A 16659-nucleotide genomic window follows, 5' to 3' on the forward strand; every position below is an offset into this window, starting at 1 on the left:
TTTCCTGGGTAAAAACTGCAGCGTTTTCAACTCTTAAGACATAGGACTGAAGCCTCGTTAGAAGGTAGAAAAGCATTTCTCCTACAACGCCTGAGCAGTAGCTCCGCTGTAGTCAAATACTTATTTTTAAGAAGAAATGTCGCTGTTGCAGGGACACGTTCGAGGAACCACCTCTCCCACCCTGAACGGTGCAAAACAGCCGCCGGGCCTTGCCGTGACTTTGCCATCGCCTCCCCTTCTCCCTTTTCCCCAGCCCAGAGCCCTGCGATACAGAACGGACAGAGGTTCCTTCCAAGTAGGGAACAGTTTTCCATGTTTGCTTCTTGGTAGCTGAAGGCTTTTTTTTTTTTTTTTTTCCTTTTTCTGCCTTTCTAAATATTTATTGTGCAACAGAGATAAGTGGCAAAAGCACAGAGCAAATGAATGCCATAAAGAACATAAGGCACTTAAATACTTTGTAAGATCAATTCTTTATACATGTGACAGTTTGTCTAAATTTAATGAAATTATACAAATTAAAATCAAACTCTTTGCTGCCTTTTTACAAGGTGGCAGCAGCTAAATTCCCATAAATCATAGAATCACAGAATCATTAAGGTTGGAAAAGACCTCCAGGATCATCAAGTCCAACAATCAACCCGACACCCCCAGGCCGCCTAAACCATGTCCCCAAGGGCCACGCCTACGCGGTGTTTGAACCCCCCCAGGTTCGGTGACTCCCCCACCTCTCTGGGCAGCCTGTGCCAGGGCCTGACCGCTCTGGCAGGGAAGGCATTTTCCCTCACACCCAACCTAAACCTCCCCTGACGCAGCCTGAGGCCGTTCCCTCTCGTCCTGTCACTGGTGACTTGGGAGCAGAGACCAGCCCCCCCCTCACTCCAGCCCCTCTCAGGCAGCTGCAGGGAGCAAGAAGGGCTCCCCTCAGCCCCCTCTTCTCCAGGCTAAACCCCCCCAGCCCCCCCAGCCGCCCCCCAGCACACTTGTGCTCCAGACCCTGCCCCAGCCCCGCTGCCAAAACGATGCCTTATCCCAGGAATCGGAATATCCAGATGGGGAAGACACTTCTACAGCCTGTTACAAACAGGAGGAGATTGGTACTGTAGGAAACACGACTTGGGAAGAGCCACAGCTCTTGGTGTAGACAGTGACGAGAACAAGTCTTTGAAAGCGCAGGGCAGGTCGATGGGACGAGGCGGCGCGATGCGAGCGGAAGGCCGAGGAGCCTGGCGTGGCAGGGGTTAGGCGGCCACGGTGCTTCGCCCAAGAGGGGCCAAGCCTTTGCACAGACGATGTGCCGGCGCAGCTCTTACCAACGTACTGAACTCTTCCAAACACGCCTTTGCTGTCTACGCGTGCCTTGGGTGTCGATGCAGGCTGTGCTTTAATAAAGCACAACTCATCAAGGTAGCACGTGTGGCCAGGAGATGCTGGGAAATAGTTTTAACAATCCTTGAAGACTATCGCATTGTATTTTTAAATCAAAGTTCACCTTCCTGGCAGCTTGGTTTTTGTTCTGTGGGTTGGTTTTCTTTTCTGAAGAGAGGCTTTGGTTTCGGCTACAGAATTTCTTTGCAAAATAAATGTCACAGAAACGACTAAAAGGGACGTTAGTGGAAAAGCAAACTTGAAACTTGTTGTGTCTTTTACTTGCTGTGTCTTTGTGTGCCACGGCATTGTTGAGGAACAACAAAAGAATTCCCAGCTTGGTTTTAAATCCTTACAACAGGGCTGAAGTTGTTAGCTTTCCCTGGTACTGGTACCCCAGTGCGGACCTGGAACTGGCCCTGGGACAGCTCTGCAGTTAAGTTAATGCGCTGTGGCTGGATGTAGCAGCTTTTCCTAGGTAAAGTTGGTCACAAGAGCATCTGGGGATACAGTAAATGAATTTTAAGACACAATTCTGAAGGAAAACATGATGATGCTTCTGATGGGAAGCATCGGTTTCTGGCTGTGGTCTTTGCAAGGGAGCTCAAAGGAAAGCAACTGCATTCGTGTTAGCAAAGAGCATCAAACAGGGTTCCAGCAACCACCCCAAAGGCTGCAGAAGACCTTTAAACTAAATGGGACTGAAGAAATTGCAATTCCAGCATTCGCTGTGGCACGATGACCCCTGAATTTCATGAAAACACACCACAGCAAGTTAAACTGCACGTCCCCTGTTTGCCTGCCAGTCGTCTGTCTTCCCTGGGCGTCCCCAGCGGCCACACAAGGGGCCGGTGGCAAGAGGGTAACTGAGTGGGGGAACGTACTGACAACCAGAGCCGGAGCACGGGAAAGGCAGTGAAACAATCAGCACTGAAACACCGTCTTCCCATCGCTCCGCGCCGGGGGCAGCCCTTGGCCCTCCGAGCACGCGCGCCGCCATGGGCGAAGAGCCTCCGAGGGGCGAGGGGGCGAGGGGCAGCCTGCGCTCGCACCGGTGGGGCTGTGCCCCGGGGAAGGGCTGCAGAACGCCCGTCTCTCCCCACGCCGGCATTTGCAGCCGCTGCTGCGGGGTTTAACCCATCGGCCTTCGATCCGGTTTAGCGCGTTTCCCTGTTTATCAGTGTGCTCCGACAGTAACCTCCCGCCTCCAAAACCAGCAGCCGCTGCTCTGTTGGAAAGGCTCTTCTCCACCCGCAGAGGGGAGAAGTTGAAACCTCTGTCTCTCTCCACCAGCGCTCGCTTGGACAGCGGCACTTCCGAAGCCAAAGGAGCATTTGCAGGAGTGAGGTAAGGCTTTGGGGGCCTCGGAGACCCACACCCGCAGCCAGCTACAGCTGCGGCTGTTACAAACGCGGCTCTGTCGTCTTTTGCATTCAGGTTGGGTAGTTTTACTTATCCATCATTAAATAGAGCCAAAACACGCTATAGTTTTCCTGGGTCTAGAAGGCTTTTCACTGCAATACCACTGCTCTTCTGAGCTGACAAAAGACGCTTCTGTTACACTGCCTGGTGCTGATTTTGCTGCCTATGTGAAACAGCCCGTGAGGCTTCCGAGGCCGAGCCCTGTCTTTCCCTGTAGCCAGTTCAGTTTTCATTTCTTTTCGTGACGAATCCAGTCGTTACGTCATTACAAACACAACAAATTGAGCGTAGAAGCAAGCCGACAAACGCCAAGCGCGCCACTGTTCGCTAGTGACCCTCCACCTCCGACTAAGGGCTACCAAAAGGTTGCGTTCAGTTCATTATTCAAAGGAGAAAACGTTACTTGTGTACAATGACAGTAACATGTATCTCAAACAAAAATGGATTACACCGATAGCGTTTTGGCCTGGCGGAAACTTTGTCCTAAACACCCACAAATTAGTAGATTATAGGGAAAAAAGTTTCTGTCCGTTCTAAGGTGGGTGCTGTGGCGTTAGACGCCGGTCCCCAGCCTTGGCGGGGCTCGCTGCCACCCTTCCCTTCCCTCCCTCCCCTGCAGCCGCCTGGTGCGGGGGGGTTCCTGCCGGCCCTGGCGAGGAGGAGCCCCTCCCTCGAGCCCAGAGAGGTGGTGAGGAGACCTCGGTCCAGAGCCACCCATCGCAAGCGTCAAACCAGAGACCCCCCCGCTGCCCTCGTCTCCGACCAGCCGGGTGCCGGCGGGGCTTCCCCAGGTCCCGCCCGGCCCGTGGGCGCTGCTGCAGCCCTGGGGAGGGGCTGGGACGACGCTTGCAAGAGGACGGACCTGCCAGGACAGACCAACCGCCTGTTCCCCAGCTTTAGCCTGAACCGAAGCCTCCGCGGAACATCGAGTCACTCTTTTTCTTTTGGCCAGGGCTGAGATTTTGTATTTATCATCAAACCTGTGTTCTGCTTGGGCTGTCGGTGCAGATGAGAAGGCTGCGATACCGAAATCCGCGATACATCCAGGTGACAACCAGACCTCGCAGCTCAGCGCCGATTTACTACATCGCGCTTGAGTTTTGGCAACCCCAGTACAAAACCTGGACGAGACCCTTTTATTACCGCATTGTTGGAAAACCGAGTGGAAAAAGTATTCTTGTAAATCCTCTGTAAGGGAAAACAACAACAAAAAAATCTGTATTTCAGTGAAATCCTAGGAGGAACGTTAGGAGTTCACAGAATTAGCTCATAGCGTGCCTTGGCTTAGTAATGCTGGTTGGAGAATGCCCTCCGAGGCCAGGCGAGCGCCAGTGCACGAGTGTTTTTCCCCCGTAGAGCACCTAGAATCATAGAAGCATAGAATGATTGTTGAGCTGGGCCAACATCTGGGGCGTCCAGGCCTCCCCAGCCGCCCAGGGCGGGTGCGAGGGACTCCGCCGCCCTGCAGCCGCCTCCGATCGAGCTCAGCTGCGGTTCGATTTCTGCCTAGAGCGACTGCGGCCTCGAGTGGCAGGGAGGAGCGGCGCCACCGCTGCGAAGAGAGACCGCACACTGGAGGCGCCCACGAGAACAAGGGGCAACAGCCAGAAAGAGAGCCTGGGAGATGAGGAGGGGAAAATTTTTCTGCTAGGGACATAACGCAGCCACGGAACAGCTTATGTGGGGAGGAGGTGGGGGAGAATCTTTGTCATTTAGGATTTTTCTTCAAGGTTTACCGGGACAAAAGCCCAACTGACCCGAGCTAGTGCTGCCAAGAGTCCTGGACCAAGCACGAGGCTGGACCAGAGACCTCCCGTAGTCTCCTCCAACCCTCATTTCTCCGATTTGATGGAAGAGCGGGGCACTTTTTAAACCAGATTTGAGAGAAGTCACGTTTTTCATCGACTGGACGAACGCTACTGAGCCGGACCGGACCACGTGCCGTTCCGAGAGCATTAACTAACACCCCGGCCCCGGCGCACGGCGGGCCGCAGGCCACGCTCGCGCCCACCCGCCTTCCTCCGTCCCGCGGGAGCGAACAACCGAGTGGCCGAACCCGTGACTTCGGCACAGGACTTAAAAAAAGATACAGTTCCTCAACGTGGAGGCACCAGAGGTGTTTTAGGGTCTGCCTCGTGCCAAGACAGGAGGACGAAGCTGCAGCTCCTACGCTTCTGACAATGGAGTTTCTGAATTCACAGCCATGAGGTGAAAACGCAGCTACGGTTTGTTACGCGGGGCACAGAGCGAGTGCTCAGCTACGCCTCACTTCTCCAGCAGCTCCACAATCAATCCTTTGCGCCACAGCGCTCCACTTCTGCTCACCTTTGATTCCCGCTAGTGAAAAGTTGCAATTTTTTCACTATTTTTTTTTATCTCTGGCTCTGAATTCTTGAACAAAACTGGCCAAACTGTAAAAAGAATGGTCTTACCTGTAACTGAGATCTCGTGCGAATTACTGGGAACGACCTTCGTTACGCAGAGCCTACAGACGCCGCTGCCTCTGAATTATCTGTGGTTTCAAAACTCCGAATGAGTTCAGTTTGCGTCCTTAAATGGATTTATTTTTTCTTTTACAATACCCTTATTTTCTCAGGAGCCTCAGTTTTCAAATCAAAGTTTATTAAAATGTCAAAAATAGAACTTACAGTTTCACATATGAAATAAGAGGGCATACATAGTACAGGCCTTTAGTAACAAAATAGGTGAATAATGCTTAACAAGCTCAAGCAGGGAGGTGGCATCACCAGCCGTTAACATACAATCTCAGGTTAAGGAAAGCTAAACGCTAACGCAAACATGCTCATACATATCTATCGGGGGGGGATAGTTCGATCTAGCGTGAGGAGAGTAGGCTGCTTCCTTTGGGAGAGTGAACTAGATGCATCCCAGCAGCAGGGACTGGCGCGACTCCTCCAGCATCCACGTACTGGAGGAAACGTAAGATGAACCAAAACATTTGTGGAGTAATACGGTATTTTTTTTTTTCTTTTTTGAAGCCTCACAAATCCGAAGAGCGCAATTCAGGGGCCCGTCTGGGAACCTGACTCGTTGCTAAAACGGCAGCTGGGGCAAAGGCTCCTGCCGGAGAAGTCCTTGTCCCGTGTTGTGCGCCAGGGTCTGTCGCTCCGTCTGAGGTGAGCCTCTTGGTCCCACATCAGGAACCGCCTCATTTCTAGCAACCGCCAGAAAGGAACATCTGAAAGATTCAATGCTCCCGAGTCCTTAACTGCCCTTTCTGTTAAAAATTAAATATTTGATTCATCTGAATATTCAAGACAACATAAATACAAAAGCATGTACGTAATAGAAAACATATACTGAATTTCTTAACCATACCGCTCAATCAGCTACTATATAGTGACTAATTATTTCTCATTCTAGCTTACCAGCTTATTTGTGAAATCCCATTCCTCCCACCTATCCAGTACCTTAGAGAACTAGGAAAGCTGACAGACGTTTTGTGATACGGCTGAAGTCCTTCACTGAGCTGCGTTCTTCTCTCTCCTCATGCTTTTCCAGTTAGTGACCAGCACAAGGCGCGGACGTCAACACTCGCTGCTTGAGATGGAGCCCTGAATATTCTTCGCCCTGCAAAGGAGTCCTCTGCACGGTTCAAGCTATGCTGATCCTTATGGGGAGAGGAAACTTAACGTGTTTAACGCTTTCTCAAAGGTTACCCGCTAACCTTTTCATGGCATACGTGGGCAGCCGGAGCTTTGGGGAAACGCGTTACAACTAGATTTCTCCGTCCTTGTACGCACGCATGCTGATTCCTGGTGATTAAATCAAACGGACAGCACTGGATCACTTCTAAGACAAGCTTAACACAAAATACAAACTGCAATTCAGTTCAATACATTAATAATAATAATAATAATAATAAAAAAAATCACCACAGTCATTTAAAACCACAAGGCCATCAATATCATCTGCCAGCAGCCAGGCCCTTGTGTACGGCTACACCAATTAAAAAGAGTCAAAGTTCCTGCTAGTGACTCTCTACCAGTAACAAAAATGTATGAAATCCTGGTAAAACTAGCCAAGACTACCATTAAATGAGAGGATATTCCAGTACAGATACGTAATCTAAGCTAGGGCGGGGTCGATCGCATACATCTGTGCTACATATCGAAGCTACTTTAATGAAGTTTTAGGAAAAAAGTGAAACCAAGGAGAAGCCACGCGCACCCCTGGGCGCCGCCGCCTACAGCGCCCACGGCCGAACGCTACCTCTTCCCTTCAGCGTCCGCGGGAAGGGCAGGGTGAAGCTCGTTTCGGCTCCGACGACGGGGGGAATTCGCTTTCATCTGTACAATCCACTCCAACTGTGCAACACGAAAGGAGCCTCGGCCGTAACGTCCCTTGGATCGCGCCCCGTCCCCGACCTTTACCTCGCCGTTCGTCGCATGGTACAGGACTTTCCCTCTGACTTTATAAGGTAACTTTAGAAACCAGGAAGCTTTTATGAATTAGTGAGAAGGCAAAGGGGAGGAGAGGAAATTAACACTTTAGTGGAGATGATCTCCATTTTATCTGACTGCCCCAGCTTACGTCTTCCGTTTGGAGTCATTTTACTTAAGGGGTGATGAGGGGAGACGAACCACAGTTTTTATGCATCATCTGAGTCCTGTTTTTCAAAAGGCACCTATTACTAACGCTTAGCAATTCATTCTCCTTTATCGAGCAGAAGACAAATCTGGCTGAGAGCGGAAATCCAGGTCCAGTTCTTACCTGGAGGCGATTCACGTGCAAACTTCGTATTACATCAGGGTTCCTTCCAGCTCGTAGCCTCTGGGCCAGGCTGGCTTCCCCCGCACGCCGCCACGTGTAACGAACCCTCCGACACTGGAATTCAGGGTGCCGTTTCGCCGCTCACGCACAAGGCCCCACAGAGTCCAACTTCCTCCGCAATTACGTGGACAGCGAAAGCAGTTTGTTCACTAAAATATGACTTAAAGGGGAGGAAACCTGGGGCCATTTTACAGATCTTTTTCCCCTCTCTCACTAAAACAGCAAGTCAAACCCTGCCACGAAGGCCAGGATTAAGTTTTGTCTGCGACTCTGTTAGAAACCTGCATCTGAAAGCATATGCCAAGTCAATCCACAACGACAGACAGACCTACTTTTTAGGTGGTTAGAAAACACAGTTTTATAGAGATGCTCTTATTGCACGAGTCCATGCAATCGGAGATTTAACTGAAACCAGACACATTGCAAAAACAAATTTTAAAATCCTACAAAACCTCCAGCGCTATGGTACGAGCCGTGCCGCGCAGGGAAAGCTCCAGCCGAAATCCTGCGAGAGGATATTCAGAAGCGCCTGCGTTGCTCAGGAGCACAACCACCACCGAAAGTCTTCCTCAGAATTTAGATTTCGTATACAAAATGCCATTTCTTGTTTCTGGAAGAAAACTCTCCTCTAAAGCATCTTTTCATTTGCCCGGTAAAACAAACACCGGCACTGAGCCTCTCGGGTCACCCGTTCCTGCGTCCGCCGGACAAGGGGCGCCTCGTACCCGGTTCTTGCCGATGCCTCCGGTCCAAAAGCGTTGGTTTTTGGCAAAGCGAGTGGTGGGGTTGATAAACGGAGCGGTCTCAAAGGAAGAGGCGCATGGGAAAAGCCTCTCCCTACAGAGAGGCAGGTACGTGGAAATTCCAGACCAGTGTTTGAAATGCCGTTACCAGTCGGTGCCCCCGTACGGACCGGGGCGCTCGGAGGCTGCAAACCCCAACCCGGCAGGCAGGAAAGCTGCCACTGATCTCGGCGGGGCCGCTCGCGGTCGCGAGCACAGAAGTTTGCAGGACTAAAGCCTTAACACAAAGTCCATCCGAGTCTGTCCGTCCCAGAGCCAGATCCGGCTTGTGTGTTTGTATATGGAAACAAGAAAAAAAAAAAAAGATTTCCATAGGAAACTGATTATCGCTTTCTCCCCTCCCCTTTCTAATATTTTGGCACAAATGCATATGATATTCAATGCAGATATAAAGAAACAGATAATTGGATAGCACTGACAAAGTTATGAGACTTGTTTGGCAAATTTGAACCATAAAACCAAGTGCTAAGGGTTGGTTTTTTTTCCAGTTGTGGAAGTTGTTTGCCATGACAGTTGCTGCAGGGAAAAAAAAATATATATATTAAACAGTCCAGAGCATGTATGTTTAAAATGAACATTTTATAATACAAGTAAATACACACTCTCCCAATTTCTCCAGGCAAAAACACATCTCGGAGCATTTTCACCAGCTGAAGTAAGTTTTGAACAGAGGGGTTTTGTGCCTGAGATGCCCCGGCCCATGCGCGGTCACACGTGACAGCGTGGGATCACCTATTAAATGGTATATTCTGAAAATGGCAGCAAGGGCCTGTTCACTTCCATCACCAGAGCCGACCTGGACACTGCATTCGCTAAGCCCCTAACAAGTGGCAGAGAGCCATTCAATGTACTGAGAAAACAGAACACAAACTTTCTGTAGTTAATGCAAATAGGCTGCACAATAACGAAGGCTTGGCTTATCCAGCCCGAGCTCCCCACGTGACAAACGTCTGTCGGTGAGCAGCTCTCCTCAAAAAGCCGCTGCAGCGATACCCGAAGGAGCCTGAAGATTGGCCTTTTGCTTCACGTCGATCAGTCTGAGACCATCGGGGTGTCAGCTGCATCCCTCAGGCACGAAGCAAGACTCTGCCTCCTTGTTGGTGGTCCAGCGTGGGAAATTCATTCCTTTTGAGAACATTACTGGGGGAATTAGTTCTTGCGTGTTCTTTAAATGCTTCCTTTTCCCCGCTACTGCTGCAGTCCGAGGGATCCTGCGTGGATCAGGTGGATGGAGACAGGAATGCATGAGCAAGAGTCGTCCCAAAGTCCCACGGTATCTGGCTTTGCAGAGATGCTGCGCGACACGAGCCTGGAGTTGTGTGAGGCAAACGGGAAGCTCCCTCTGAGCCATCAGCGGCTCCCGCGTGCTCACAACGGCGGGGAGCGAGGAGCCAGGCGGGCCGGCTCGGCTGGAGGCAGAGCACTGGCTGCTCTCCGCTGAAACAAAGTCCAGTTTTTTATCATGATAAACTTCAGCTTCAAATTCGAACTGCAATGGCCCATAGCATTGTAACCAAAGTGCTAACAGTTTCAGTGGAAGTGGCTTAAACGGGTATTTATTTTAAAAAAAAACAACAAAACAACAAAAACAAAAAACCAAGAAAACCCACGTGTTTGGGGTTTTTTTAGCAGATTTTTTTTCCTCATCACTTCAATAACTGGGAATTTGTTTAGTCTGCACTCTGCATTTTGCTAAGGGTTAAGCCAATTCCATTTTCCAGAGTCTCTGTTCCCCCCACCCACCCCCAGGAGATGTTTCCTTAGGAGACACTGGAACAACGAATACTCGGGGAGCCCATTTGTGTCAGGACCTTGTCTAGCCACTGCAAAGGACCATTAAGATGCAGTTCAATCCAGCAGGGAGTACTGGTCACAGTCTGCCGCCTACAAGAAGGGGGGGGGGGGGGGGGGCGTGGGGAGAAGAAAAGAAAAGAAAAAAAAGAACATAAATGTGACTTACGAAACTTTACAAATGTGAAAAGGTTTTACAGCTACTGAAGCATTCTTTCCTGCTTAGACAATAGTCTTGCATGTGGGGCCAGCGGAATGTCTCTCTCCTCCGTAACACGCTTTTGGGCTACGCTGCCAACTTCTTTTAAAAACCCTACCTTTTCTCTTTACATTTTTTATGATCCCAAAGGAGCAACTCACCAAATAACCTATTTACTACTCAGATTCCTGAAAACAGGCAGCTTCTGATTCCCTGAAGAGAAAGGAAGGTGATTATCTAAGCAAAATTCTCCAGTTTTATTTTGCAGACCGTGCCTCTCCTAATGAGATCGCATCGTAAGCAGTTTACCAAATATGTTACATTTCTCGATGTCTAAGACAAGGATATTCTCTTTTTACTGTATCTTTAGGTTTTAGCAGGGTGTGGAAGTGATGGAGAGAGACCACTGAGCCATTCGGACTCCCTCCTGCAGCCCCACGGAGCCCTCTCCCTCCTGCGGCCAGAGCTGCCGCTGAGCATCCTTTTTGCACAGCCCGGGCGGATGCGCTGGAGGTTGGAACCCGGCGCTACCCACGCCACGTATGGGGCCCTCCAACAGATCTGCATTTGATCAGCTGCCTCCGAAGAAGCAGAAATGCTGCAGAGTGTAAAAAGCTGCAAAACCTATCGAAAAAGCAGAGACATGGTATTAAACCATGTGTTTTAAAATCCCTCACAAGTTGGCGGCTGTGGCCGTAGAGGGGGATCCTTGCTGCTGGGTCAGCGCACACCGTGCTTTTGCTTACCCCTGCCACAAAGCACCTTCCCCCTCTCCTATCTGCCTCTGTCATTCTCCCTGAGGCCAGACCCCGTGGAGTGTCTCCAGATGGTAAAGCAGGAAGAGATGGGAAGGAAGGGAAGGGAAGCCAAGGGGCTCTCCCTCCTCTGCCGAGGGATGGCCTAAGTCTTGTTCCAGGCAGAGAGGCAGGGACAGCTGCTGTGGAGGAGGAGGATTACGAAGAAAGAGAAATAGCCTGGAAACAGCCGTGTTTTACACCCTCATTTCCCACAGAAGCTGTCCTTGGAATCTGTTTGTGGGAGGGAGAAGCCAAAGTCTGCAGGGCTCAGGGAGAAACCGCTGCTGAAGAGGGGACCCCCTGCTCGGTGGGGCTGCCCTGCGCTCCCCCCGCCACCCCGGCCCCTTTGCGGCAGGGTAGGGGAGGCTCTGCAACCCCGTTCTGTTGCTGAATCTGTACCTCTCATCCTTTGAACCGAAAATGGAAGCAGCTCCCTGAAGGCACCCCACCCATTCCCAGCTCAGGCGCGGCTGACTGGAGCTGGCAGGCCAGGCGATGCCCCAGGAGTGGGCGTATGGGCAGGGCTTGTCCTATACAGCACTTAATGGTAAGTGTTCTGCATTAAAGCATGTCTCGTGAGCTGTGTGGGCAGGAGGACTGCAGGACAGGGAGAGCAGAGCACCTCCCACTCTGTCCGCTTCAGCAAAGCACACAAACCTCTCGGGTCCCAGGAAAAACTAGTCTCCCTTAACTTAACACAGAACATTCCCGTTTGCTGCCTGAAACCAGCCTCACGCTGAGAGTCTAACTACGGTCCCGGCAACGCTGTACAGAAACCCGCTACCCGTGGGGCTGCCACACTTCTGCCCTCTCTACAAATCTACCACGGCAAGCTTCATTCCGCCTTCCCACCCAGACGACCAACACGTTGGCTCCAGCCTCGCAGAAAGGCAAACCCTCAAAGCTCTCCATTCCTTCAGCTTGCGCCACCAGGCTCTTGCTGGACAGAGCAGAACCTCTGTACGGCAGGCTGCTTGGGCAACTGGCTTCTCCCCGCTTCCCTCCACCAAACCCCTGGCACACGAGAGCACTAAACACCCCACCAATTAGACCGCTCTAAAGGCTAAGCAGCTGAACCAGAAATCACTGGAACAGCGCTCTGGATGCAGCTCCCGCAGTAACGTTTTCATATATGAATCAGTTCAACAAATAAACGTGCTCTGACAAAGGCAACCAGATGTAGTATTTTGTGGCAAGGAAATGAAGGAGCAAGAAAGCAGCTTCGGCGCGGTCAGCGTGAGCGTAGGGTTTCACTGACTACAATACTCTAATGAGATAGTTGACTTTCCGTAAGTCATGCTCATATGGATTTCATTACGAGCCGTGGCTGCGAGCCAGGGCTGAAATGCTCTGGCCCGGGTGCAGGACAATTTCAAAACAAAATGGACTCCAAACATCTGGAGAACTGAAGAAAGTGGGAGAGTAACGTGCAGGGCCGAGGCTCCAGCTGATGCTATGGCATCTCCCCTGTCTGCTGCAGGCAGCTGTGCAGGGGGAGCATCGGCAGAGAGCCTCGCTGCTCTGGGAAGCGGAGGCTGCCCCGGATTTGCAAAGGAGGCCACAGATTTAAAGGGTACACAGTCAAGTAGGTATTTCAAAATCACATTTGGCTTCAGTCCTTGCGAGCTTTCTCTCTCATAAAACGACATTCATTTTCCGACGAATTTGGTCTCCCCTACTTGTACCATTAAACACTGATTTCACTCCCTGTGCTACTTAGGGACGTTTGCCTGGTCATGCAGTGGAGCGACAGCAACACAAGCTACGGAGTACTGTGGCCCTCACGCTGTCAGAACCACCATATCACCGGTTCCAAACACCAGACCCTTCCGCACCTCCTTTTTTATCTTCAACATTCACTGGGAAAAATAGTAACCCTGTTCCTCCCACCGCCTCCAGTCACATTTAAGCGACTGCCCTTTGACTGAGGAAAGGATGAGTAGATTAACTACAATTTTGCAGCGACTCCAGCAGTTCTTCCAAATGTAAATTTTCAAGCCGATATGCTTTTGTTTTAATCCCATTAGTCCCTGATAAAAGCAGCACCAAACCCAACCCATATCTATCAGGAAGCACTCACACTGATCCTACCCTGATAACAGTGGAGCCATAAGACACTCAAACTATCAAATACGCATCTAATTTTAAGGAAAACAATATAATAGTTTCTACACGGGCCATCTGGATTTATCTACTGTGCTTCAAGTAAAGCCCTTGGTTCGTACAACCCTGTGACCAAATGCACATGGTCTTCCACGTGTATCACGACGTATGTTTTACACAAACACGATGGGAAGAACAAAAGATGAGATCAATACGTTCTCAACAGCTACAACCTGTCTGCATCACTAAAGAGGCACTGTGCTAAGTCCCCCTCTTAAAAGCTGAGAGAAGGCAGCTTTGCAGAGCACCGTCCCAGGCTGTGAGATGCAGGAGCGGCAATGGCAAGCACAAGCGTACCGCGAAGTTCCATTCAAAAGGCCTGACCTGTATTCTGCTCCCCAGCCCTTGACAAAGCTCATTCGAATTGTGCACATTCTGGTCAGCTGATACACGGCTTCGAAGCCCTGATTTACGGACTGAGCCAAGAGAGCGGCGAATTCCTGGTTGTTAAAAATCTTCAGGTTACACCCTGTGAAAAAAAGAACACGACAAGAACAAGGCATTAGCTTAACTAGATTAAGAAATCTGCTTCTTTCTGAGGATGGGAAGAAACTCAGTGCTGCTTTCCCATGTCCTCAGAGCACGGGATACTACGAACAGATTGTTTAAACCCAGCGTTTCAGAAAAGGAGTCAAGGTTACCACATTTCCACAGCTCGTACGCTGAGAAGGAAGAAAACCGTCTTACGGGACAGAGAACGATGGACGCAAGTGCCCGCACAGCAGGCTGCGATCTGCGAGACCGGACCTGGGATCCTCCCGTGGAACCTCCTTCCATCTCCTTTACAATCGTTTCCCTCATATTGTAATTTAAAGGCCTAACTATGACCGTAACACTTAACAACGGCAATCGCTACGGGGCCTGACAGGCTAAAACCAGGAACTCCCTGCTGCTGGACTTACGTGGTGTCCGTCAGCAGAAGTAATGGAGAAGTTCTGAAGTGGGACCGCTCTGGCAAGCCAGAAACCAGCTGTCAGGGTTAGAAAGGCTGGTGGCAGAGCTGCTTCTGCTGTAATCTTCTCTTAAAAGTAACTATCACGAACCAAACTCCTTTAAAACTGGAGTTTTTCCCCAGTGATTACTCCCAGCTAAAAGGCTGGGAACAACTTATTCAACCATTTTTAGGGATAAAGGTAAAATATAACAACATCCTTCATAGTTCAATAAATAAATAAAAAAACAAACGCACAACTCTCAAAAAAAGCGTTGCGATGCTTGCTTTCTCCCAGATAACCAGAAACAAGTTAAACTCTGAAACTTGGCACGCAACTAATGCTCATTTGGGATTACATATGAGCCAAGTCTGAAAAACAACCATTTGGACTGTGATGAATTGTATTTTTTACTAAAAAATCCCTTCTGAGCCTACTCCTTTGGGCTGGACTCATGCTGTCATCTGTTTTGGGTCGAACTGCATACGGCAAAGCGTAACCGCATGCAACAGCTCAGCAGCTGCAGGAACAACCACCCATTTTTGTGGCCATAGAGAGCGCAGCCCGAGAGCCGTGGATCTTGCAGAGTTTGAAGGGAAGCCGTGTCAGGCGTACTGCAGTCTGAGGGGGGAAAATACCATGGGTGAGAGCACCAGGGCCAGGCTGAGCACAGAGACAGGGCTATGGCAAGGAAAGCAAAACACTCGATCAGGATCAGACTGCCATGCTGTTCACACTTCAGGACTGGATGGGAACGGGTCTCTCTACGACTGTGCCTGGGAGGAGTGGGTACGACTTGACCTTGTCAACACGGGAATGAAGAAACTGCTTCAAACCCAGCAAAAACTTGAAGACGAGTCTGAGAAAGCGGCCAAAGACTGTGGCAAAAGCAGGGAGAGCTGGAGTCCAAAAAATGCGCCTTAGATGAATCTACAGCGGAAATGTGGATTGTTTATGCCTTCAGATGTTGACTCCAGCCAGGGTGGACTCTTGTGATGTGGCTGGAGAATTAAGTCATGTTTGCAACACTGGCAGCTGCTTCCTAAGCATCTGAGAAAGGAAACGCATTAAGATGGGCCAGAGGTTGCAGCGTATGGATCTCTTCCCAAAAGAAGGACAATCTTTATACAAATATTTCTAAACAAAAAACTTCATTTTTTAAATATATACATACTTTTAACTGTAAAAAAATTTTGCTTTTGTAAGCCTCGCTAAATAGCTAAATTTCCTTTTGAATGGCATCCTCTCAGCCTAGCACTTTTGCATGTATCTAACAAAAAAGGATTTTCTTCCTAGATAGATGCAATAAATTCTCTCGCAATCTTTCAGCATGTTTTAGGCATACGTTTGCTGTAACCAGAACAAGGTGTCTGCAAATGCGATTTCCCTAGAATAAAACTAATTCTCAAGGGGGGGGGGGGGGGGGGGGGGGGGCGGCGCGTGTGTGTAAGTTTTATTACAGAAGAGAGAAAAGTAATAATTTCTATCTATTATGGGTGAACCTAAGTTAAGAAAAATCTCTTACGTTATATGATTTTACTTAAAGGTACAAACACAATTGTAAATATGACTATCAGATAATTACAATAATGGACTGATAAAACACTGCACGGAACAAGTGGCGGATTCTGCTCTTAGTTCTGATGAGATACCGAGGTACCGTTTCTTCCTACTTGTATGAATGTAGCGCCAGCAATTGCTGGAGCATACCTAGTGGCCTGCTTTATCACTACCTTCATCCTACATGCTATAAAAAAATGCCCTGCTCAAGTCGTCAAGCTGCTTATAACAGGGTTCAAGTTTCTGATCATTGTCAAGAACGGAGGTCAGCAAATCCACGCCTGCCTTGACAAAGAGCTGCTTTCCTTAGCAAGTCCCCGTCTGCAAAGGCGAAGCCCGCGCAGGATCACGGAGAAGGCATGCAACCTCACCTGGTGGGATCTTGCACACTGTTGCTGGGTGCCAGCCGTAGCGTTGGTTGCAGTTGGGAGACTGGACAAAAATGGCACTGTCGCTAAGGCACTCGGCAAACACCTCGCCGCCAATGTAGTAGAGTCTTACTCCTCTTCCTAGGAAACAAACGGCACAGCTTTGGTTTAGCTTAAAACAATCTGCAAAATCTGCCAGAAGAGCGGGTAGAGACGTAGGCAACCTCTGCATGAGACAGCTCGTAAAAAGCAGCTAAACCACGAATGATGGAAAATGAAAACCACCTCTTTCGGCCCACTGGGTAATCCCATTAGGGAGCAATAAATTTGCCCTGTGAGCGAGTTAAGCCAAGGAAGGCAGGAGGACCAATTTATAAAGTCAGCATTGTACCCTCCAGCCCCGTTGTCAGTCACAGCCTGGACTGCGTACATTTACCACCTCACAGCCTGCTTACTCCAAACATA

General features: G+C 49.7%; 1 protein-coding gene across 1 annotated transcript in view; it reads right to left on the reverse strand.

Annotated features, from left to right (window-relative positions):
- Positions 1-5387: 5387 nt before the first annotated feature.
- The window catches only part of SMAD3 (SMAD family member 3), a 79678-nt gene continuing 68406 nt past the window's right edge, over positions 5388-16659 (reverse strand). The window contains exons 7-9 of the mRNA XM_064456043.1: positions 16198-16335; positions 13659-13803; positions 5388-10268 (exon numbers count right to left, since the gene is read on the reverse strand). Of these exons, the coding sequence (XP_064312113.1) occupies positions 10145-10268; positions 13659-13803; positions 16198-16335 (407 nt within the window). The 3' untranslated portion in view covers positions 5388-10144. The remainder of the gene's footprint in view (positions 10269-13658; positions 13804-16197; positions 16336-16659) is intronic.

This window comes from Phalacrocorax carbo, chromosome 7 (genome assembly GCF_963921805.1).
Source record: "Phalacrocorax carbo chromosome 7, bPhaCar2.1, whole genome shotgun sequence".
Lineage (NCBI taxonomy): Eukaryota > Metazoa > Chordata > Aves > Suliformes > Phalacrocoracidae > Phalacrocorax > Phalacrocorax carbo.